The sequence below is a fragment of the Toxorhynchites rutilus genome, chromosome 3 (assembly GCF_029784135.1).
Source record: "Toxorhynchites rutilus septentrionalis strain SRP chromosome 3, ASM2978413v1, whole genome shotgun sequence".
Lineage (NCBI taxonomy): Eukaryota > Metazoa > Arthropoda > Insecta > Diptera > Culicidae > Toxorhynchites > Toxorhynchites rutilus.
This window is the reverse complement of record NC_073746.1, coordinates 135,601,935-135,627,404: the sequence shown is the minus strand read 5'-3', so window position 1 is coordinate 135,627,404 and position 25,470 is coordinate 135,601,935. Positions and strand designations below refer to the sequence as shown.

The 25,470-nt window shown below is 36.8% G+C and overlaps 1 protein-coding gene across 1 annotated transcript in view; it reads right to left on the bottom strand.

Moving 5' to 3' along the window:
• Positions 1 to 25,470, bottom strand: part of LOC129775811 (S phase cyclin A-associated protein in the endoplasmic reticulum) — a 136,162-nt gene that overhangs the window by 5,081 nt on the left and 105,611 nt on the right. The window contains exons 9-13 of the mRNA XM_055780920.1: positions 22,683 to 22,828; positions 22,514 to 22,603; positions 21,625 to 21,716; positions 15,498 to 15,662; positions 194 to 346 (exon numbers count right to left, since the gene is read on the bottom strand). Of these exons, the coding sequence (XP_055636895.1) occupies positions 194 to 346; positions 15,498 to 15,662; positions 21,625 to 21,716; positions 22,514 to 22,603; positions 22,683 to 22,828 (646 nt within the window). The remainder of the gene's footprint in view (positions 1 to 193; positions 347 to 15,497; positions 15,663 to 21,624; positions 21,717 to 22,513; positions 22,604 to 22,682; positions 22,829 to 25,470) is intronic.

The window sequence follows — 25,470 nt, the reverse complement described above, 5'->3', positions numbered from 1 at the left end:
TAGAAAGAAAAAGAAAGAGAGTGAGACACCGAAAAATAAGAATGAGGATAAGAAGAGAATACAAACAACAGACAAAACAAACATTAAGATCTTCATTAGCGATTCCGCGATTGTGTTCGATCAGCGTCGGCGAATTTGTCATTCACTACTCACATCCAAGCGAGAGATGACAGCCGAACAAATTTCAACTTACCCCGATGTCGAAATCCTTGCCCAAAACGGCCTTGGCGTCGGAATTGTTGTGGGTAACAGTAACCAGCGTTGGGTAGATGACCATATCGAACTGTCGCGGCAATTTGGTCAGGCTCTTAATTATGACCGACGATTGGTCCGACGTGAGCAGGTCCTGGAATGAGTGAAAGATATGTTAAATATTGTATTGATCAAAATTTTATTGCAGACGCTGAATATGAAATTCTGCCGAAAAGATGCTTGGTACGCTCATTTATCAAATCAAGCGAACATCTCAAAAAAAAAATTTCTGTGTTGTTTAGAAATTTAATATTTTAGAACGTTCATTTGTTCGATTTTTGTTGTTCTGTGGATGTATTTACGTTCCGTTTAAACAATTCTAAATGAAATCGACAAATGACAAAACATGAATATTTTTGATTCGAATGAAAGTTTGTATTCCGTTTGGGTTGGAGGAAATATGAGTTTTCTACAGCATTTGAAATTTTTTTAACTCAAGTGTTAAGAGCGTATCGATTTTAGTAAGAGAAATCTTTGAAAAATTATATCTCAAAAACTATGAGTCGTACCGAAATAGTGTCTTAGCAAGAGTTATAAAGTATTGATGTCCAAACGTGAACAAAATATACACTGAGAAAAATAATTAGTACTTTTTTTTATATACAAAAAACAACTAAATTTGCAGTATCAAAAACACATATTTTTAATTTTTTTTTAAAAAATTTTCATATAAAATAGAAGTCATGTAGAAAATTTAAAATGGGTACAAGATGATAAAACTATTTTTGACAAACTTTGTAGAACATCGAATTTTTATGAATTCTCGAAACTTCGGATTTCTTTTTTTTTCCAAAATATATATTTTATTAAGGCTCATATGGCGTCAGCCTAACGGGGCCGGGAGTTCAATATTTTGACAATGTTTGCTTAGACTATGTTAGTAATATGTAACCGATTACTCGCGGTTGACTCGAGGTTAGTATTACAAGTGTTCTCATAATTGGTATGTCGCAGTCTTCGATGCTCTGTACGTGTGCCCGACACGGGATACTTCCTATTGGGATGCAGCTGACCATTAATCAGCAACGCCCCCCTAGTCTGTACCCCATATCTAGCGTGGTGCGTCTTTCTCGACTCGAGGAATCCAGGATAGAATGGTCGCTAGCCGGCGCAATCATCAGCTCGTGTAGAGTTGTCATGAGCGGTACAACCTTTGGCTCTTGTTGAATCATCAGTGGACTGCACAACCTTTGGCCCGTGTATCTGTAAAGAGTGTGTGTTTGTATTGCCGCAACTAAGTAAAAGTTTATAGATCGGATAGGATGGATATGAAACAGGGACACAACGAAGGAAACATCATTAAACGTTGACATTGGCGTTTCTGAGGAACAGGTATAGATGAAGCAGAAGATCAAGATCGCGGCTACCTAAGATATCCCGGACGGGGATATCCGATTGTCTGCCTTGTGCTCTCAGTGCTCTGGAGAGCTGAGAGCGAGCAGCATGGAATCGGATACACGACCAGACAACATGCTCGATGTCGTGATAGCCATCGCATTTTTATGAATTTTCGAAACTTCGGATTTTTGTATGTTAACAATCATTTTTAGCCACAGATTATGAATCCTGATGTGATTTAAAAAGAAAGGTCTTTATCAATCTTCTTCGAAATTCAGCCATTCTAGAGATATTTGAAAAAATATTTCTAATTTATTGTCTTTTTCAATTTTAATTTAGAAGGAGATTGAGGAAGAGCATTTTTGTTTTGAGTCACATCAGGATTCATAATTTGTGCCTAAAATGATTGTTAACATTCAAAAATGTGAAGTTTTGAGAATTCATATAAAATTCGATGATCCATAAAGTTCGTAAAAAATAGTTTTACCATCTTGGACTTTTTTTTAAATTGTCTTCGAAACTTTTATTTGATATGAATAAAAAACTTAAAAATATATAAATAAACAATTAAAAAAATTAAAATTGAAAAAGACAATATATTAGAAATGTTTTTTCAAATATCTCGAGGATGGCTACATTTAGAAAGAGATTGATGAAGAGCTTTTTTATTTTAAATCACATCAGGATTCATAATTTGTAGCTAAAAATGATTGTTAACATACAAAAATTCGAAGTTTCGAAAATTCATAAAAATTCGACGTTCCACAAAGTTTGTCAAAAATAGTTTTACCATCTTGTACCCATTTTTGAAGTGTTCCACATGACTTCTATTTTATATGAAAAAATTAAAAAAAATATTTATTATATTTCAGATATTGCAAATAAAAGTTCAGTGCATATTATTTTCACGTTTTAAAATCAATACTCTATAACACTTTTTAAGACATTATTTCGGTACGACCCATAGTTTTTGAGATATAAATTATCAAAGATTTCTCTTACTAAAATCGATAAGCCTTTTTCAAAAGTTACACTTGAGTCAAAAAATTCCCAAATGCTGTGGAAAACTCATATTTCCTCCAATACAAACGAAAATCTTCGAAGGTGAAAAATGAAGACCGACTCTACTCTCAGTAGCTTCGCTTCGACTAGAACTGCTTCCTAAACTTACTGTTTTGCCATAATGATGTATTTTGGAAAGTTGTTGAAAATTATAAGTAAATTCATAAAATTTCAAGAACATGGCAGTATACACGACAAACATATTTAAAGAGCCTATTTACTATAAAAAAGACAATAAGTAAGAGATATTTTTTTAAATACCTCGAGAATAGCTGCGTTTAGAAGGAGATTGATGAAGAGCATTTTTGTTTTGAATCACATCAGGATTCATAGTTTGTGCCTAAAATGATTGTTAACATACAAAAATATGAAGTTTTGAGAATTCATAAAAATTCGATGTTCCATAAAGTTCGTCAAAAATAGTTTTACCATCTTGGACTTTTTTTTAAATTGTCTTCGAAACTTTTATTTTATATGAATAAAAAACTTAAAAATATATAAAAAACAATTAAAACAACTAAAATTGAAAAAGACAATAAATTAGAAATGTTTTTTTCAAATATCTCGAGGATGGCTACATTTAGAAAGAGATTGATGAAGAGCTTTTTTATTTTAAATCACATCAGGATTCATAATTTGTGGCTAAAAATGATTGTTAACATACAAAAATTCGAAGTTTCAAAAATTCATAAAAATTCGACGTTCCACAAAGTCCGTCAAAACTAGTTTTACCATCTTATACCCATTTTTTAAGTGTTCTACATGACTTCTATTTTATATGAAAAAATTTAAAAAATATTATTATATTTTAGATATTGCAAATAAAAGTTTTTTTTGTGAATAAAAAAAAAGAGTACTAATTTTTTTTTCTCAGTGCATATTTTTTTCACGTTTTAAAATCAATACTCTATAACACTTTTTAAGACATTATTTCGGTACAACCATAGTTTTTGAGATATAAATTATCAAAGATTTCTCTTACTAAAATCGATACGCCCTTTTCAAAAGTAACACTTGAGTCAAAAAATTTCCAAATGCTTTGGAAAACTCATATTTCCTCCAACACAAACGGAAATCTTCGAAGGTGAAAAATGAAGACCGACTCTACTCTCAGTAGCTTCGCTTCGACTAGAACTGCTTCGGCAGTCGCCGGCAACAAAAAGAGACTTGACTAGAAAGTGAATTGACTAGCGTTGACTGGCGAGGATGACTAGTGAACTAGTCCAGTCAGTGGTTATTTCAACTGACTCGACTAATGAATACAAATCTGCCTCTTCATTCAACTGACTTCAATCCACGCTTCCATTTTCCCTTTGCACTAATTCATACCCGCGTACGCAATATTATTTTTACGTCCATATTAAGAGGAACGAAAACATGATTTCTGATGCAAAAAAGAAATTACCCCATCAATGGTAACATTATTGTCAACCCATCGTGAACTCAAACCAACGAACTTAGACATTTATCAAGTATGCTATAATTAGTGTGAGTAATTTTGGTGTACGATACAAAAGAATCTAGCTCACCTGTAGCGTATGTCAAACCACGTTGAACTCAAACATCGATGCATGCACACGTACATGGGAGAATGAAAGAGAGGAACGAATTCGTTTTGGGCAAGGGATTGCTAAGATGGCCGCCTATTTGTAGCCAGCATGGAAAATCATGAGCATAGAAATCATAACCTGAAATTAAGAATGAAGCGCTCTGCGCGATTCTCCAGCGGTGATTTTAATTGCAAATTGCAAGAAAGCTTCCGGATGGGTACCCAAACATCGCTTGCCAAAGGAAACTATCCAACTTAATCAAATAAAGGGTGTGTCACATCAAATTGCATCACGGAAAAAACGCTGTAGAAATTTAATTTTTAGGAATTATATCTTCAGCTTTCGCTTATAATCAGATAAGAGTGTATAGATCACGTTGGCCATGCTTCACTGTCAATTTTTCGTAAATTTGGAAAAATGTCGTCGAACGAAAAAGAGCGTCGTGAATTAATTCTGCGCACTCATTCCGAGAATCCGGAGTTGTCACATCGGGACATCGGTAAGATGCTGGGAATCGTCCAATCCACGGTCAGCAGAGTACTAAAACGATACTTCGAGAACCTAACCATCGACCGGAAGGTGAAGAACGGCAAAAATGGATGCTCCGTCAGTGAAAAAGATCACAAGCGCGTAGTTAAGCAGTTTAGACGTGATCCGAGAAGTTCGGTCCGGGATATCGCCAATAAGCTGAATTTGTCAAGTTCATTCGTCCAGCGGACCAAGCAGCGGGAGGGCCTGCGTACATACAAGGTTCAGAAGGCTCCTAACCGCGACGAAAGGCAAAACATGGTGGGGAAGACGCGAGCCCGGAAGCTGTACACCGAAATGCTGACGAAGCCGCATTGCCTGGTAATGGACGACGAAACCTACGTCAAAGCGGACTTTCGTCAGCTGCCGGGTCTGTTGTTCTTCTCTGCAGAGGACAAATTCAGCGTTCCGGAGGAGATTCGCAAGCAGAAACTATCCAAGTTTGCCAAAAAGTACATGGTGTGGCAAGTGATCTGCTCTTGCGGAAAGCGGAGCGCCCCCTTCGTGATGACCGGCACGGTAAACGAGCAGGTATACCTTAAGGAGTGCCTACAGAAGCGCTTACTACCACTATTGAAGCAGCACGAGGGCCCGACCATCTTCTGGCCGGATCTCGCTTCGTGCCACTATTCAAAGGACGTGTTGGAGTGGTACGAAGCCAACGGGGTCACCTTCGTGCCAAATGAAATGTACCCGCCCAACGCGCCGGAGCTTCGCCCAATAGAGAAATTGTGGGCGATTATGAAGCAGGCCCTCCGGAAGATCCCAAAAGTTGTCAAATCGGAGGCGGACTTCAAGAGAAAATGGATTTCTGTTCAAAAAAAAACTACAACCTGACGTTGTACAGAACCTTATGGACGGGGTAAAGAGGAAGGTGCGAGCATACGGGCTTGGGCTCGAAGTATGAATAAAAAGAAAATGCCAAAAGTTGTTTAACAGTTTTTATTTTACTGTCTAAAATTTTCAAAAGGATCGGTCTACTGGGCGAACTTCTACAGCGTTTTTTCCGTGATGCAATTTGATGTGACACACCCTTTATTAACATATATGCCTTCAAACAGTAAACAATAGTGAGCCCCCTAAGCGCGAGCCTGTTTTATGCTGCCTACGTTCAATTTGCATTGTTTGGGATAGGGTTGCCAGAGCCCCGGTTTTGTTGGAAGTCACTTCAAAATGCAATGAAGACGATTTGACTGGGAAGAATGAAATGATATAGTCGAGTCGGTAGAGGGAGATAGCGACTAAACGCCCGACTGACTGTTTAGTCGTTTTGGCGGAGAAATTGCGTGAAGAAGCCAAAAGTCAATCCGAAATTACCCCATTTTTTAATCCATACGTTATTCCTTATGTCATGATTGTTGTAATATAGGGGAACCGTGGGTAATACGGACAGGGGGGGGTAATATGGACAGGTGGTTGATTTGTATAGTTACATTTTGAATTTCAAATTTCTGTTATTGAGAATACCTTCTACATGTTATTATATAATATTAAAGCCACCCTATGGCAATGAATACTGATCAAAAGTGGAAAAGAGAAACAAAAACCGAAAATCATGAATGATTCCGCGTGTGGAAGTAATTTTCGCTGCTTCGATATCAAGCATTTTGAGTAGTTCAGTATCAAAATTCAATTCGCTGATAGTTACATTTCGGTTTGTGAGTTAACAGAGAAGCGATGTTAGGTATGTATGGAAAAGTGAATTCATTTTTGAGTGGAAAAATTTAAATTATTAAAATAATTGTACTGGTGGGGTAAAACGGACAGTTGCCAGTGGGAGTGAGATGGACTGTGAAAAGTCTGTATAATCTGTTCCTAAGGAATGCCCTGCGTATATAAATGGAAATCAAATCGCCAAATGTGGACTGTTTAGATGCTAACTGGAACCGAAAGCAAAGTAGTTGAGGGTCTGTCCGTTTATAATGCTGAAAAGCACGATATCACTTCCAGGTGGATTAATTCGATTTTTTCATCATTCAACGGACATTCGTGATGAGTTTAGACCTTGGTTGAATAAAATTATTCCTCTCGTGATCGATAAACCTTCCCGCTTCATATATTACAAACCTGTCCATTAGGGTGGCGATGGATGTATGAAAAGAATATCATCGAATTTCAAAAACCGACCATGTACATATTGCTTATTGGCCCCAAAAAAATGACCTGTGCAAAGTTTCAGCTCGATCGGACATGATTTAAGGGTGCCTCAAAGCGCTCAAAGTTTTGATTTTTTGAACCTCGAAAATTTTCCATGGTTTATGAGGGAAATTTGGAAAATCGAAATTCTATTTTCGATGCCAAATGACTTAAAAATGCATGAAACGTCGAGATCTGGTGTCATCTCGAAAAAAAATTTTTGTTCGAAAATCGACCTTTTGGGACTATGGGACGTTTTAAGACATTTGGCATCGAAAACAAAATTTCGATTTTCCAAATTTCCCTTACTCCTTCCTTGGAAGATTTTCAAGAATCAAAAAATCAAAACTTTGAGCGCTTTGAGGCACCCCTAAATGATGTCCGATCGAGATGAAACTTTGCACAGGTAACGTAGTAATTTGACTGCTGTCGTCAAGACTGCTGCAAATCAACGGATAAGGGCGTCGAAGCATTTTTGGAGAAATCCTTAGAAACGTAGGATTTTAGGGATATTGGGTCAATTGAATTATTTTTTGTAGCTTTTTTTCATCGTCATCCGAACATAGTCCATTTTTGAATGCAAACGTTACAACCAACCTTCAAACACTATCTCCACACACGAATTAGGTTCACTATTTAATTCTTCCTGATTTGCAACTTCATCGCTGAAACCCAAAGGTTAATATTTTTCGCAAAATCATTGCCAACGTAGCTGCTGCTGCCAAGATGCAGTGAGGTTCTCTGGAGAACTAAGAAACAAAACAAATGAGCACAAATCATCACAAGCCATCGCAGGCCATTAAGACATCAAACTCAGCCCCCTTTCGTCGGGACGGAATGTTTTGATCGGGCGGCCGCAGAAGGATGACCAGACCAGAGATTGTTGATGTTTTCTCTCATTGTAAGTCTGTTGTGCCCTATATTTATCCACCTGAGTGTAATTGGCAGTTTGCGGGAGAAAAGTATCAACATATTTTCTCCTGCATTTGAAATTATTTATCATTCTACAGCATCTAAATGGAAAACGTATATTCCTGCTCTGCTGACCGGCGCAAGATGAAAAACAAAAAAAAAGTGTAATCACTATCGCTCGATAGCATCTTCTTGCTGTTAAGTGCAGTTTTGCTGCTTGCGGTGAACTAAACCACTGGGGATGGTCAGGTTCGAAAAAATGTTTATGTTAATCGGGCTAGAAACACTAAACAGAATAAAATTTGGAATGTATATTGCTGTAGAACTCATTCAACTCTTCGTGACATACACTGATGGACATAAATATTCGGCATATGCATAAATCTTCCACGAATGTTATTCTACTGAGGGGTATTATTCCAATCCACTTCCGAAGGTTGTTCAAGTGAAACAATATAGTGTTATTATAAGTTTACTTTATTGGGAAATCAAAAAAATGGAAACAATTAGCTTATTTCACAAAAATCTCAACTTTATCTTCAAATTCAGCTGGACGAAAGTATTCGGCACTAAGAACATTTCTTCAAAAAAAATTTCTGAACAAATTATCCAAACAATCGATATCTTGTGTTCAATCCTTTCTGTGCAATGACCTCTTTCAATCGATTTGTCATTGAGTGTACCAGCTTCTCGCATACTTTAGGCTCGATCTTATCACATTCTTCACGAAGACTTTTTTGCCACTTTTTCTCACACGCTTTTTTTTTGAGGTTTTTTTCAGCTGCTTTTGTGATGTTACATGATGTTCACGAACACATCGATCTAGAACATCCCACAAATGCTCAATGGGATTCATATCCGGTGATTGGGGTGGCGTTTTGAGCTGATGGGGAGTATTATATAGCAGCCAGAGACCTACCGCTTCCGCAGTATGTTTAGGGTTGTTGTCTTGTTGGAAGTAGAAATTGCTCCCTATACCTAACTTTTCAGCACTTTCCTTCATATTTTCTTTCAAGATATTTAAATATTGCTCCTTTTTCATGATACCATCTACGAATACCAATTTCCCGACACCGGATGCTGCCATACAGCCCAAGACAATGACTGATGCACCTCCATGTTTAACGGCAGCTTGAACATTTTTCTTCTGCAGCTCAGTACCAGGTTTTCGCCATACCAATACCTTTCCATCTGATTTGTAAACATTGAATTTGCTCTCATCGGAAAAAAACACATTGTTCCAGAGACCAATCGGGTGATTTTGGTAATCTTTCGCAAAGTTCAACCTTTTAGCCTGATTAACCTTGCTAATAAGAGGCTTCTTATGACAAATACGCGCACTATATTGGGCATTATTCAACACTCTCCGCACCGTTCTGGAATGAACATCTTTCCCACAGAACTCTAGCAGCTCTCCACGCACTTTTGTCGAAGATGTTTTCGGTTCTTTCTCAATAATTTGTATTATTTTTCGCTTTTCTCTTTCCGTTAACTTGCAAGGACGTCCCGTCCTAGGTTTGTTGTCGAAGTTATCGCGGTTTTTATAACGATTGATAATATCCTGTACCGTTGTTCTTGGCCTACAAACACTCCTAGATGTTTTGGAAACTGTTTTATTCATTTTGAACAAAATTCAGAACAATTTTCCTTTCCTCCGCTGTATTTTCCTTGCCTTTCCTGCCCATTTTATTATTATGGAATAAAAATTATACGAACGCAGCCAATTTTTATTACAAATAAACAAAAGTGAATTAAATGTGTCAGTTTCATTCATTTACAGTGATCCCAGATCTATTGGGATCGATAAATTAACATATTTTTAAAACATGACGAATACTTCTGTCCAATTAAAAATGTGGAACTCGGCTTTTTCGTTTCCCGTAATTTATGAAAACAGGGTAAATCATTGAAAACTTCTGCTGCCTAGATAGAGTACACTTCACAGCATCTACTGCACCTGCACAGTTGAGTTTATATCACAAACTATTTGCGTATGTAATACAAATGCGATAAATTAATTCATGACGAATACTTATGTCCACCAGTGTAGATCCTCAGTAAACTACAAGTGGCATGGATCATTTTTGATGGTGTTTAGTTTTCATAGAAAAACATACAGAAATTTGTGTTTCTTGGCAGCTACCTGGATGAACTGCGAAAACTTGAATAGGATTTTTTGGTCATTGGGGGTTTCCTGGCCACTGCTTTCCAAAGAAATAGTTGTTTTCTCACATAGTTCCTCATAATTTTCTCGACGATGGTATAGTGGGATACTTTTTCGGGAGTAGAAAAAACGTGTTGATTTACAACATCAATTGCAATTTTCATCTTGGGGTTTCCGATTTTTGTATGCCTTTCCGTTGACTCTTGCCCTTTTTATGACTTCCGCTTTGTAATTTGTTATCCGCCGAACACCACGCTTACATTTCGCGGTCATGTCTGGATAACAATCCAAATCAGAAGACATTCTGATTAAGTTGATTTATGCATGCTTCTTAGGAAATCGAATATGAATAATGAATGGAATTGTATATCTATCGAAGAGTTGCCCATGGTGATATTTAGAAACATGGACTTATGGGGTTTCTCAAACAAACGATTCAATTCTGAACTATCTTCATTCTCTGCTTCAAAATGGATAAATCATCAGTTGATCGAAGAGTATTGCATTGGAATACAGTTTTATTGAAAATACAGTAGGGTAAATGATCTTGGTTTGTCCAGTCGAAAATATGATCATGGTTTGCCCACTTTTTTGAATGCTCTAATTCAGCGCACATGTGTCAAATAAGGCCTTCGAATGTTTCGAAACATATAAATGAAATTGCCTTTTACATGATTTATAGTAGTTTGATAGTATATTTTTACGAAATCACATGTTTTAAAGGATTATAAAATACACCTTCTATTTGTGTCAATGCGCCCCTCATTCGAGCTAACTTTTAATCGATCACCAGATGATTATTTGGCACGTATTCAGACCTTTTCTGGATTACAACACTTATAAATATTGTAAACATCATGCTTGCTCACCATTTGTATCGGATTTATATAGCTAAACCATTAAATTAACGCATTTTGAAGAACTCAATTCTGATCATGAGTTGTCCAATTCAATAATGTTGTTTTGTCCACATGATTTCTATGGCAACCGCTTGGCGCGCTGCAGTTTGTTTATGTTTGTTTATGGTGTGCTTCGCGCATAGCAGAAGTCTGTGTTGATTGTGTTGAGGTGAACACTTCTAAAATGCCCAAGAAAAGGCAATATTCTGAAGAAAGCCTAAATTATGAATGAATCAATATGATGACAGTAAACTCAAGCAATGATAAATGCAACATCTAATTGTGAATTCGAATGTTTTCATTCAAAAATGGAGATTTCTAAAACCGGACAAACCATGATCATTTTTTTGGGCAAACCATGATCAGAGGTGGTCAAACCATGATCATAATTCTTTAAGGAAAATCGTTAAAAAACATAAAAATTTGAATAATTTCAACACCTTATGGTAGTATTAGCAACTAGAGACTTGGGCCTTTTCAACAAACCCAAACTCGTATCGATTATGTGTGATTTTCATAAAGAAAAATCGATTTGCATTTACTAGTTGCGTAAAAACACCCCAAATTGGACAAACCAAGATCATCTACCCTACCTAATGCATCATTTGGTCAAGACTTGTGGTAAATTCAAAATAAAAATTCGTTAACTTACCCCATAAAATCGAAACAAGAGCAGAACAGAAAATCTTCAGTGTCAAGAACTAGGTAAAGAGGCAAAACATAGGGTTTTTTTCTTGCTGATCAATGTTTACGAGCGCAAGTGTATCTCGGCCATGAAACTTGTATAAGGTAAATGATGTTGGTTTGTCCGATTTAGGGTGTTTTCACACAACTAGTAAATGCAAATCGATTTTGTTTCATGAAAATCACATACAATCAAGACGAGTTTTGAAAATCCCCAAGTCTCTAGTTGCTAATAAGACCATAAGGCGTTCAAATTGCTCAATTTTTTTTTAATGTTTTTTATCAATTTTCTTCTCTGATCATGGTTTGTCCGAAAAACGATCATGGTTTGATAATCATAATTTTTGAATGAAAAATATCGAGTTTTCAAGTAGATGTTGCGTTTCTCTTTCCTTGAGTTTACAGTCGCTTTCTTCAGAATATTGCCTTTTTATTTATAACATTGCATTTTAAAGGTGAACAGTACTCAACACAGAGAAACTATATTTCTGCTTCGCGGGAAGGGCAACAAAACAAAACAAACAAACTGCAACGCGGCAACGCGGCAAGCTGTTGCCATAGTATTCATGTGGACAAACCAACATCAGTGAATCGGACATCTCATGATCAGAATTGAGGTCAACAAAATGGATTAACTACATGATTTCGATATATTTAGATATAATATTTGTAATTGTTATAATCCAGAAAAGGTTTGAATACGTACCAAATAATCATCTGGTTGTGGATTGAAAGTTATCTCAAATGAGAGGCGCGTTGACACCGATAGAAGGTGAACATTATAAACCCTTAAAACATGTGAATCCGTGAAAATATCTCATAAAACTATATAAAAAAAGAACTTTATTCATATGTTTGGAAACATTTGAGCACCCGATTTGACAAAGATGCGCTGAACTAGAGCATTCAAAAAAGTGAACATACCAAGATCATATTTTCGACAAACCAACATCATTTACCTTATTTCCAGACTCGTCATGAAATTTACCAATTCCAATTAACTAATAATTGATTGACGTTAGAAAAAAATACCTTTGAGCACAAATTACTTTCTTGATTCACAGATAAACAGTTCTTCGTCTTCATGACCGCATTGTAGGAAATTATTTCAATCAATGGCGATAAAATAAAATAAAAAAATAAAAGAAGCAATTCAATAGACTGAATTTTCCGGAAGTTCAACGTTTATAAGGTCTCCTACAAAAGCCGTAAGGTTTTCTCACTGGTTCCCTCTTCGAGAACCGAGTGTGGCAAATATATTTGACGTCATCGCATTTCTCTTTGGTTGTAGACGTAAATTTCCGGTCGCCTTTCAATCGTTGCCATCTGTTTGAAGCTCTCACCTTCCTCCAGAAGCGAGAGGATGTTGTATATGTCAGACCGGCTCTTTCCGGCGGACGCGAAGTGCCTCTCTATGTCGAACTTCTTGACTCCGGGTGGAAGTTGGCAATACGAACAAAGCATTAACGGAGCTGACAGAGAAGCACAGAAATGGACAAAAGGAATGTTTGAGAAATTTGATGCTCTGATTGCAACGCAATTTTATCAAATAAACTATGAATTGGTGCGGAAAAAATTAAGAATAAACACGATGCGAACAATTTTTAGTTTCCAAATTTTTACCTCCAGAGACGTAATGCTACAGGTAAATTAAATATTTCAAAGTATCAAATATTGAAGTATAATAATAAGTATTAATTAAAAAAATATCTCCTTATACTCTCACCCGGTAGAATTTTTGTACAAGGACGAATCATAAATTGCAAATGTTTCCTTGCTGACCACAAGCATTGTGCATGTTCTGGACTCGCATTCCGAAGCCATCGAATTTGGTGCGACCGATCCGCATGGTCGAGTTATAAGCGTTCGAAAATTTCCCTTTTTCGTTGGATTTTGTTAGATTTTCAGATTTTTATTAAGTAATTTTATATTAGACCCAAAATATATAAAACCTAAATTTCGGACCATCTAGTGAGCAGGTAACAGTTTTTCCTAATGCTGATGTCACAAACAACAGTTTTGCTTGCTGATAAAATGGGAGATATAGCACCAGTTTCTGAAGAGAAGCGAAACATTGCGTCGCAAGCCCCACCCCTATGTGATTCTCCTGCCAGTCAGTATGCATAAACAAATATGCCCCACTGTAAAGCGATCAGTCATTTTTTAGCCGTGAAGTAGTTAACACCAGTCTTGCTAGTGGTCACCATCGTAAGACTATTTATGGTGACGTATGTGCTGTGTTATCAATTAACATCATAAAATTAACTTCAAACGACCGTCGAAATAAAAATGTCATATGACACCAAGACATTTTTTCGTTTTATTCATTAGCTATTCATCGATCTGTAATTGAACAACAGTGTTCACGGGAAACGCTCACCGCTTGAAACGTTCATTCAACATTTTTGGAATTGATAGGGTAGAGTTTGACGGTTGCTTTGATATGATATGAATTTGATATGCCGTCTGGTGGAGAGCGCTTTTGTATTTTTGCATCACAAACTCATCATTGTTGTTTTCATGCTCATCGGTTTGTATACCGTTTGGCGGAGAGTGTTTATGTATGATTGAATCACACGTGAACATTATCGATTGTATGCGATGTCAACACAGGTGGTGGTACACTTATAGAATTACCTGTGGCTGCAGAAACTTATAGACACAAAAAGAGATTTACGTGCATTGGCAAAAAGGACACATTTCAACTCGTCCAGCTTGTACATTGTTCTCGCGAGAACAAAAATAAATCGTGAATCAACCATCTACAGGTAAACCTCGGTTCTTTTTAGGGCCATCAAAATTTTCATTCAAAAAGTTATGCAAAAAAGTTCGATGCAAAAAAAAACACAGGGGGCCAAGTTCGGCGAATGAGTAGACTGCGGAAAGACAGGAATGACACTCGGAGCACTACGACTGCCGTCCATATAACATTGCAATCCCTTGGGCTAATCTAATTTCAACCATAATGAAAAATCTGAAAACAAGTCACACGAAACTTGCCGAAACTCAGTTAGAATTGTATTCCATTTTATTTTGAATTAATACCGAATTTCGTACATAAACGAGCTCAAAAAGTTCTTATATTACTGGAAGAGGGGTTCGCAGGAATGTCTTATTTTTGGGTTTGCTTCTTTGTTGGAAAATACGAACAACTAATTATCATTCTGTAAAATAAATTCCATAAGTAAAAAAATAAATAGATTCTTCGATCGCATTTCGTCACCAGATCAGATTTTTGTATAAAGCTTCAATTAATGACACCTTCTTCCTGCCGAGAGATGCCATGCTTGGAACCTGAACACTCCTACTACCATCTAGCAGGCAGCCCGAACCGAACCGGTTCAAGGCTGAGGGATTTTGTTCTACATAAAGGCCACAAAAAGATGGCATCGAAAGCAAACTACGGATAATGATACGTTTTGTTACGACGATATGACTGTGCTTTTTTTCTGCGGATCTTGTTCGGCGGTGGTAAAGATAGTAACGCCACACGAAAGACAGTGAATATATACACGAAAAAAACAAAGTAAAAGATACGACCGTCGATACTTTTCGTTGGGCTGTTTCTTTATCTTCGGATATGGCCGCGATGCGAAAATGATGATGCGCTCCAACACCGAACCCAGTCAGCATGGCGAGGAACGGCGGCGGCGGAAAGCATAAACTAGCGAGAATACACAAGTCATAAAAGTAATTTAGATCAGAAAATCATTGCGATGCGGTAGAAGTTAATGTAGAGGAAAAGAACGTAAAAGCGCACGCTTGTGAGAACAAAAGAGAGTTGAGTTCTTTTTTCTGTTTTTTGTTTTGTTTGTTGTTATTTAGGTTTCTTCTGTTTCCCTAACCACGGCAAAGTAAAATATCCTCCATTGTAACCATTCTGCCTGTTTGGGATATTTTTAAGAGAAAAATGGCTGATATCAAATGGCTTCCCTATTATGGCTCTACTTCGTTAGAAAAAAAATCACTCACCTGATTAACTTTATTATTGGCACAGAAGAAACCTAACGTTGCTATTAAGTCGATTATCACAGCCTGGGTTTCACCCTTCTCCTCCGACTTGGGTACACAATATTGCAGCAGGATACTCACTACGTCCAGGAACTTGAACGATAGGTTCTCCTCCGATAGTACGCTCTGGAAAAAAATGCGGTGATATTAAAATTTTGAATAAAAAAAATCGAATTGTTTTATGCGATAAAAATAATCAAATGGGATTTTTTAAAAAGATTTTGTGATATCTTCAATGAATTTAAAAGTATAACTTCTGTTTGGTCGAGATTCCGGTGTTACAAATATTAATATTCCTAAAATGGCCATGGAAACCAAAATATTATTTGCTACTAACAGAAAACCAGAGACCTATAAAAATAGAACCATATCAACTGAAAGGCTCAAAAGTACCGAAGAATCCACTCACGAATAATTTCCTAATTCATCGGCGGTTTGAACAAAGCTCACCACGGCTCAAATATGTATTACGAAATCAACAGTCAAGATAGATGAAATAGATAAGATACTCTGGCAAACTGTTATGCGAAAATTTGCATCACTGCGAGGTATGCTTTTATCTCCAATGTATGAGTATAATGAAATTCGGCAAACATCATCAGTGGATGGATTTTTGTTAGACAAGCTTTCAGCGTCGATTGTTGAACTTTGCTCTCGAAATGATTTTGCCCACTTTTCCCACACCACATTTTTTTTTTCGACGCATCTGAAGCAGAAGTACGCAATGCAAATGGAAGCCGAAAATTCGTCGAATTTTCATAGGAAAACAAACACATCAGCAGGCCCGCGGTATTCTAGCACTCGTAATTCGACATGAAATGGTATGAAGCTCAGATATTATTCATTTTCGACTCAACAAATTATACTCGCTCTGATGACCCCAAAAGTATTATCATAGAACAAATATTAGAATCTATTGCTGTCGGTCTATTCTTTCAAGCTTGTGATATCCCAAACTGGCTCTCCGTCGAGAGCAGCATCCTTTTCCGTGGGTAAACAATCGACTAGGATGCTCACCCTTTGTTTTTAGAATAGAACAACAATCACTGAATGATTAACCGATGGCAGCCTTGGGGAATTGACAAGCAGCTAACCTACCAACAACGGGTTTTCGTTAGTGATTCGTCCTGACGAGCATTATCGTTGCTCTGGTTAGTGGTTTTATCCTACATCACGATTCCGAATTAACAAGTTAGATTTAACTTTCTCCACTCATCTGATGATGATGATCATGGAAACAGTTCACCGATAATGTATTTCTCCAAATTTTCCTCAAAAGCCAATGTTATTGGGTGATATATAATTTATCTCGTGTTTGTCTTTGGGATTGCCATTCCACCGCCCTGACTCGTTCGGAGACGATATTACTTCTGTTTTCCAAGAAGGAAAAGCAATATGTTTTGCAAATATCCTCCAAAACACATGCTTTCATCCTTCACCGCAACCAGCGCTAGCGCTCTCGTAAGTAATGCTATCACAGCAATCGGTATCGGTAGCAGCAAATGGCTGACTCCATCTTCATCAGTGATTCAATTTAGACGAGAAGTTTGTTTAATCATTCATTTATGAGTGTGTTGTTTGTTAGGCTTGGATTAAGTGTCTTCACTTCCAGCTCACTGAGTATCTATCTGTATTGGCGTTGAGAAAGTCTCGATTCCAGAGCTTTACTGGAATAAGTTTTCACGACATCAAATGTAGCATTTCGAAGTAGAGTTCGCGCTCGGTGTGAATGTTTATTCGAACGGAATGATCGTTTGCTGTATAATTTGTGTAACTATAATTTCCTTATTTCGCATAAGGGACGATCGAAAGTCGCACCAACTCGGTGCTAAACCACATGCGAAAAGGCGAAGGCGTAGCAATTCAGTTTGAAAACACGAGTGCGTATTTTAAATATGTAGAATTTCATAATCATACTCAGATTCATTTTTATTTGAGATAGTACAGGGTCTTTTAGATTAAACGCTCACGCAACAAATTTTAATAACTAACAAAAGTGAACCGATTTTTATTTTTAAAAAACGAAAATAAAGCTTATTTCAGGACATTTTCGATGACGCGTTTTAAACGGTGAATAAAATTCATCTTTCACAACTCTAACATTACGACTTCGATGCTGTTGAAAATCCGAGTTATTTCTTCTTTAAGTTCCTCCAAATTTTGTGGCTTATTAACATAGCAACGGTCCTTCACGTACCCCCAGAGGAAGTAATCGACGACAAGAAATGTTGAAATTCTTACCATAAGAGGAAAAAGTTACATTAAGATTTCACAAAAAATACACGTTTTTGTAAATTGTCACAATTGTCACATCTTGACACTAAAAACCATCCGATCAGACTGAACGAGTAGCCGAATATTATCGTCCCAAAGTGGGGTATGCAGTGTTACCATCGACGGAGCAAAAAAAATTATGAGGAGCTATTTGATTTTTTTGCTTGAGCGTTCAATCTGAAAGACTCTGTATATTAAACATACACTGGCAGTTCATTTCAAAAGGGCGATTGGTTGCCTGGTTTTGTAGAAGCAGCTGGAGATGGTTGATTAATGGTTGATATATTCTTGCCCTCACCACAAAATATGTAGCTGACCATATGTTACAATTTGTTTCTTTATTGTCAATACACGGCCTACCTGAACTATGAATCGCAAACGTTCTTCTTCTACTTTGTATTATAAATATTAAAGTTTATTCCTCTCTAGCTTCGAAAAAGGCCAATTAGCAGATCGGAACTAATATTCTACTAAACTAGCTCCTAGGCTGATGATAGGTACACCTATTTACCAGCAACAGCTGACACACACTCGATTACAGACGATTATATATTTTTCCACTATCACCATTACTCCACATTTTTAATAAAAAAAACCAAAAATGGCACTCACTTCAACACAACTTTCACAACGCATAAAATAAATCAATGTGTACATGTGATTCAATCGTACACAAACACTCTCCACATGACGGTATGAAAATCGACGCGATCCATCTTTTCGTCGAGCTTTCGTTCGAGATTTAAGACAAAAACAAAGACGAAACATATATGTATAGCTGTTGGCTCCTCGCTGGCTTAATCCAATGTATCCCAAGTGTAGAAAAAATTGGACCAACTGATGTGGAACTTTCATCATATTATCATATTATCGTAATGTATCGAAATCCGCATTGAATTCAATGATCATTTCATGGACAGACTATCTTCCTCTATATACAGTCAACCCTCCTTTAACGCGGTACTCTGAGAACGCGGTTTCCATATAACGCGGTGATGAAATTGCGACAGCCCTCCTATAATGCGGTACTCTTATAGCGCGGTTTCCGTTCAACCACGTCTTATCAGTTCCTTTCGTGCAACCAATGCAAGATTTTAACTGAATATGTTTATATAAACATTCAAGATAATTTCTTAGCCGTTTACGACATCGGTTTCAGGCAAGCTCCAGCTTAGAGTATATGATTCGCAAGTCAAGATGTGCTGCAAAATTAGCTGTCATTGCCAAACCTATCGGACTACTCGGTGAGTTCAAGGTAGATCTATGGAAAAAGTGCGCCCGTTTGGTTATTAACACATTGCGAACCGCTCACGAGATTCCTCGTGTTTCGCGTTCCGCCTGTTACGGATGGATCAAGAAATAACCAGTGCTTTCTACACTTGAAGGTTAAATCCTTGGTTTGCCAAGAATCTAACAAGTCCTACCGATGGCTCGCCTTCGTCTCATCCACATCGAAGGAAACGATCTCATTCGTGGAATCCGAACAAATGAAGCGTTCAAGTTTGCCCCAAAACGTGCGGACTTTAATGTGTTAAGCTGGGTTAGAGGAGCGGTAGAAAACAGTACGGCAGAAAGCGGAAGAGGGTTTATCTGAAATGTTAAAGAGAAACGATGATCACAAGAGTTTGAAGAAAGCTTCATAGAGCTTCATGTTTTTTTGTGAAGGGAAAATGGTAATGATTTTTCGGGTGAAGTAAACATGTTTTTAAAACAAAAATTATAAATGAAAATAGACCCTAATATGTGTTCTGTGTTAGAGAGCAACACATTCTCTGCAAGTGGGGAAAAATCTAGTACGAAAATTGTTTCTGATAATGATTTTATATAATAGATAAAGTTTTGCAAAAATGCAACGAGATTTATAAAAAAGGTAGTTAAGTTAGGTCGGAACTATGTATTTAAACAGTAATAATATAAGTAATAATTTTCATTCGAATTTTAACAATTTAAAATTACTTTCGGGTCTGATAATCTAATTGAGATTATTTTTCACCAACGAGACAGTTACGTTATTTTTTTTTGGTGTTTCATTCGTTCTATTCTATCCATCACATTCGATCGATTTTATAGATCCTTAAAACATTTGAACACGCTATCAATATATTCATTATTTTTTTTATTGAACAAACAACATATCCATTAGCAATAATTTATATGGCAAAACAACGTTCGCCGAGTCAGCTAGTATTCTTATGTTACTGATCGCGTTCTGTCAGTGAAAGTCGATGACATAATATCTATTTCTTTCCCAGTTATATCGGGTGTCGATACAACGAACCTGCATATAGTATAAGCCGTGATATTAACCTTTGCAGTTCTTTTCGTTTGTTTGTTCGTTTGTTCGTTTGTTCGTTTGTTCGTTTGTTCGTTTGTTCGTTTGTTCGTTTGTTCGTTTGTTCGTTTGTTCGTTTGTTCGTTTGTTCGTTTGTTCGTTTGTTCGTTTGTTCGTTTGTTCGTTTGTTTGTTTGTTCGTTTGTTTGGTATTGTTCCATGGATGCCACAGGTATTTGATAAAAAAAATTATCATTCAAATAATCTGGTGTGTCATTTTTCACGAAACATTGAATTTTTACAAGATTATATATCACATTCTTTCGATTCTAATTGAAACAACAACAATAAGTAGACTAAGAACAAACATAATGGACTGTAAGATATTTTATAATGTGAAAATTGAAATTGAATAAATTGAAAAAAGTTTATATATTTTCTTATTTTTTCCATCAAATTTCAGTTAGAATATACAAGCAATATTCAATAATATTGCGGCAAGTGCCACCAAAGTATGATTATGCCATGTCATCACACGAATGTCACCACAAATAGCTGCTCTTTATTTTCTGAGTTCATCTGATACCGAAGGCAATGAACTTAATGGCCCAGGTCCATTTATAAGCTACTAAGTTCAGCGAAACGCCTCCTACAGTCACAGTCACATCCCACACAAGCCATAAGTTCTCTGTTCGGTAGAGGTTAAAGTCCAGGAAAGATGGAAAATAGCAGGTGCGTTTATTTAGCTTGCTCTTCTCTCTAAGAAAACTTGCGAATATAACCATTCTGTTCGTAGAATCTTATTTTCACCTACCGCGAATCAAGGGTCACAGATCATTCGTTTTAGGAAACAATTAGGCCATCTTATAAAAATATTGACTTACTGTTTGGAAAACGGATATTGTCATACCTTAATACTAGACTTTTCTAAAATTGTTCGTCTCTCAAGTTTATACAGGGAAACTTCGATATAACGTACCCTCGTTATAGCGTACCCTCGATATAACGTCACTCGATATAACGTACACATTATCAAAGTCCAAAAAATTATTTTTTGAATATTATTTTTTCTGAAAGAACAATAAATTATCTGTATTTTGATACTATAGCTTGTGTTGTAAATTCAACCAATCCCGAAATACAACTGTTTTGATGTAAGTTCCGGATTCTAAATGAATCAAACTTCAATCAACAGAACGAAGTGAAACATCATGAGAAAAGTTGGCTCCGTCTTCTAATTGAATTTATTCATCAACCTTACTCAAACAGCAACACATTAAAGTAATATAAGCTATGTTCCAGAGTTCTTTACTATGCTCCGATATAACGTACAATTCGATACAACGTACAATTTTGAAAGTAAAATGTAAGTTATATCGAAGTTACCCTGTAATTGAATGTAACACTTCAATAATTTGTTCCTGTTCAATTAAATTCGAATATTTGTTACATTAGATTAGCTTACAAAATAATAGAAAAAGACAAGCGCTTACGATATGTCTAACCATTACATTAATTTGAAATTGGCAGAATAAATACATACCTGAAACGTCCCAATATCCAGATTGGCCAACGTAACCAAAAGATTAAAAGTAGCGGCCGCCAGCGAAATCGTTCTCGGTGGTATGCATTCACCTGTGAGAAGGAGATGATGGGAGAAGACGTAAATCGTTTTAATATCGGCAAGCCCAATGAGAGATAATCACACAAAACAATGTGAAAACTGCTTTTATAACGTTGAAACCAAACAGCGCAAACATTATATCCATCGCTTTTTCCGATACCCGGCGAATTGAAGGTAAAACACACTAATTATTCAAATTATTTCCAGCTGGAAGGCGGTACGTTGCTTCCGAATTCAAAGGAAACCCCGACCCGGCAACCGATAAAAGCGCTATAATTTCGAATCATCCCATTTCCGGTAGTTGGCCGGAGAAAAATATCATAATGGTCGGCGAGGCAAACCTGCACGCACACACACACACATGAGCGGTGCTCCCAGTAGCAATCCGCCGCGTGCAATCTTTATCTACATCAAAAGCACGTCGGCAAGCTTTTCCCGGGGATGGGTTGCTTGCATGTTGAGCAGCGAGAACACGTTCGTACCTCAATTGGAACCCGGTGGAAAAGGATGTGAAAAGCACACATAAAGACTTATCGAAACGACGGAAATTAAGCCATTCTCACGTTCCGATTCCAGCGCCTCCGATGGGCGGGCGTATTTGGCCGGGGCGTGCAGAGCATCACGCTGCGATGTGTTTACATCCCGAGTCACAGAAAACCAACGGATAATCTAAACAAAAGGCAAGGTAAACTTCGAGAACAAATACGCGCAAGGTAAACACCGCAAGCCCCGGCGAAGAAACACAAAGCAATGGAAGTTTGCTATGCTGAGCTAACAATTGTGAAAATATAAAACAAAAGTGTCTCACCGATAGGCACGATGGTTGCGTACAGCAGCGAAATGGTCCCAAAGAGTTCCGTTGATTTGACCGTTAGCAAGAATTTGGTAACATCAGGACCTGCGGACAGAAAATCGAAATCAAAACAGTTCTCCGTGTGAGACATATACACTTGTTTGAATATATCTGGCAGATATACCTTTGGGACACAGCTCCGCCAGTTTCGTCAATAGACCAAGTGAGGCTAGCAGGGATAGCACCAAGCTTTGTTGACTCTCCACCGATTCCCGTATTTTGTTGAATTTCCTAACTAATATGTCTATCAATCCTAGAGATACTGTGTAACTGGAAAGAAAATTTTTTTTTTCTAAATTAAATTCAATTAAATCTCGTTGAATGGTTAGTTTATAAAACTATAGATGGTTGTATACAAGATATGATTATTGATGTAGGACTACGAAATAGTTTCATTAAGAATCAATGAACTCTTGGCGACCTTGGAAAGGCCGATGGCTTGCGTTTTTTTTTATATCTGTATTATAGTGATTTTCAACTCATTTGGCTGGTTCGTCACTTTTTACTTCCATTTTTGGATGAATGTCGGGAGTGAGAATTGAACTCGTGACCTTTAGCGTGAGAGGCATGGATGTTACCACTACGCCAGATCGCCTCCCCGATGGCTTGCGTGATTTTGTCGCATAGGACGTAGGAAGTCCAGTAAATCGGAGAAATTCCAACATAAACATGGGAAACTCGACACTCTCAGGGTTTCTTACAATGATGTTCACATTATTTCTATCACATGTGTCGAAACAATTTCTTAGAATCAAAATTGAATTTATTTTGTACAGAACTTGATTTTGTTTTTATTGTTATTACCAAAGTTATTTTTGTTAGAATTACACATGGTACACATAGCGTTGGAAGGTGTCTGTACACAAAAACATCACTAACGAAACAGTTCTTACAAAAATAACAAATTATCATATTGATTATCATAATACTCGAAAATCTAAAAATCCCGTTCAGCAGATGGATGTCATGAAGACATTTGACTCACAATGAACACATTTGATTCGGAAGCGTAAGCTATTTCAAAGACTTTTTTTTTGCATTCATTGCAATAAATTTCAAAACGCCATGAATGGTTGAATGAATTGGATTATATAACAATATGAATCATCTGAAACGCACATGTCTTCAGGCAGCACTAGAAAGTCAGTATTACGCTACATGTCATGCAGTGTTCTCACAGTGCAATCACACCTTCAGACAGATTTTGTGTAACTCAAACACACTAGCGTCAAACGAGCGTCCAACATAGCACGCATACCGAGCCATACACTGGTGCTGCGACCAGAGATGCCAACCTTCCTGATTTATCAGGATTTCCCAGACTTTTTAACACGCTCCCTGATATCCTGACGAATACTCAATTTATCCTGATTTTTCTGAAATGATCCTGATTTTTATACTCTTTACATTATTCGTAATAAATATACTGGTTTCCATGCAAAAGTTTTCTGTCATGATAGTTCTCCGGCTCGCACTTGTATATATCTTACATTAAGTTAAACTTTGTACTTAACTTTTTTGATCTCTACGCTCAATTGTTTCGTGGCTTCCCAAAACATTGCTAGAAAATTTCATTGAACCTGATTGTCTGACGAATTTATGAAATTACAACGAGATTAAGTTTGAGGAACAACATTGCTTTATTGAGGATAATGTGTATGTAGATGTATCCCCAGAGTTATTAATACAGGAATACGTCTCAGAGTGTAGAATTACTCAAGAGAAAACTTCTGGATCCACAGTCAATATAAAAAGATGTTATATGTAATTTGTTCGGCTGATTCAAAGGTGAATAAACCTAAAATATAGGACTATGGTAAATATATCTATAATCGTACTAAGTATCAAAAAAATTAGGAAAAACATAAAAAAAGTCTTCCCTGCTGATATGCTTTCCTCATTTGTTGGGTAAAGATTTATTCCAAAGCATGGATGATGAGTTCAGTAGAAATTCGAATATTGATTTCTCTGTAAATCTCTGTAGTGATGCTGTAGGTTTTTCGGAAAAAATATAAACGATCAAAAAAACACTAGCATTTCAGCTTATGCGAGGATTTATACCATGCTTTACAAATCCGGTCTTCGCCCGAAGGAAGGAAGACATAGAATTATGGATATAAAATTAAATTATAATGCTTTGATTGAAAATGATGTTTTTGTTTTCCCAAAAATCTACATTAACTTTTCGGACAACCCAATATGAGCTATTCTGATTTATCCTGATTTTTATTTTCATTCTCCCTGATTTTTTCAAATTATAGTTGGTAACCCTGGCTGCGACCAAAATATGAAACATCGCTAGAATGACCAAATTCGTTTACGAGAAAACTTCGAATTCGAGAAGTTAGAGTATTGTTACATCGTACCCAACCGATCAGCGCGGGAGCAGACACAAATGACGATTGATCATGAAAAAATCTGAAACTGCGAATTAAACCAGTTGATAGTGTATTGTTTACATCTTTACATCCAAGTTTCATAGCAGTTTACATCATAGCAGTGGTGCACTTGGTGAAAATTCGGAGACTTCTCTTCAATTCATCGCTAAGGAGCTTAGAATCGCAAAAACCACCGTGTCCTAGGTAAGAAGCGCCTATAACGGCGCAAGAGAAAAAGAAACTAAAGTCTGCTTCATTTAATATTGGAACACAAACAATTGCGTGTAGTTCAGTCATTTATTAACGAATTCATAATTTGTTTTTCATACAAATGTAGCATTTTCTTTACTCTTTCATAAAAAAAATTTAAAAAATTATTCATTGCTGTTTCGAAGAAATTCTCGTACTTTTCCCGTAATACGGCACATTAGGCGGCGCACACCCTTTTCGTCCACCGTTTTGGCGATTTGATTCCACCAGTTCTTCATTTGAGTCATGTTCCTAACAAGTTTTCCCTTTGCCTTAAGCCTCCGC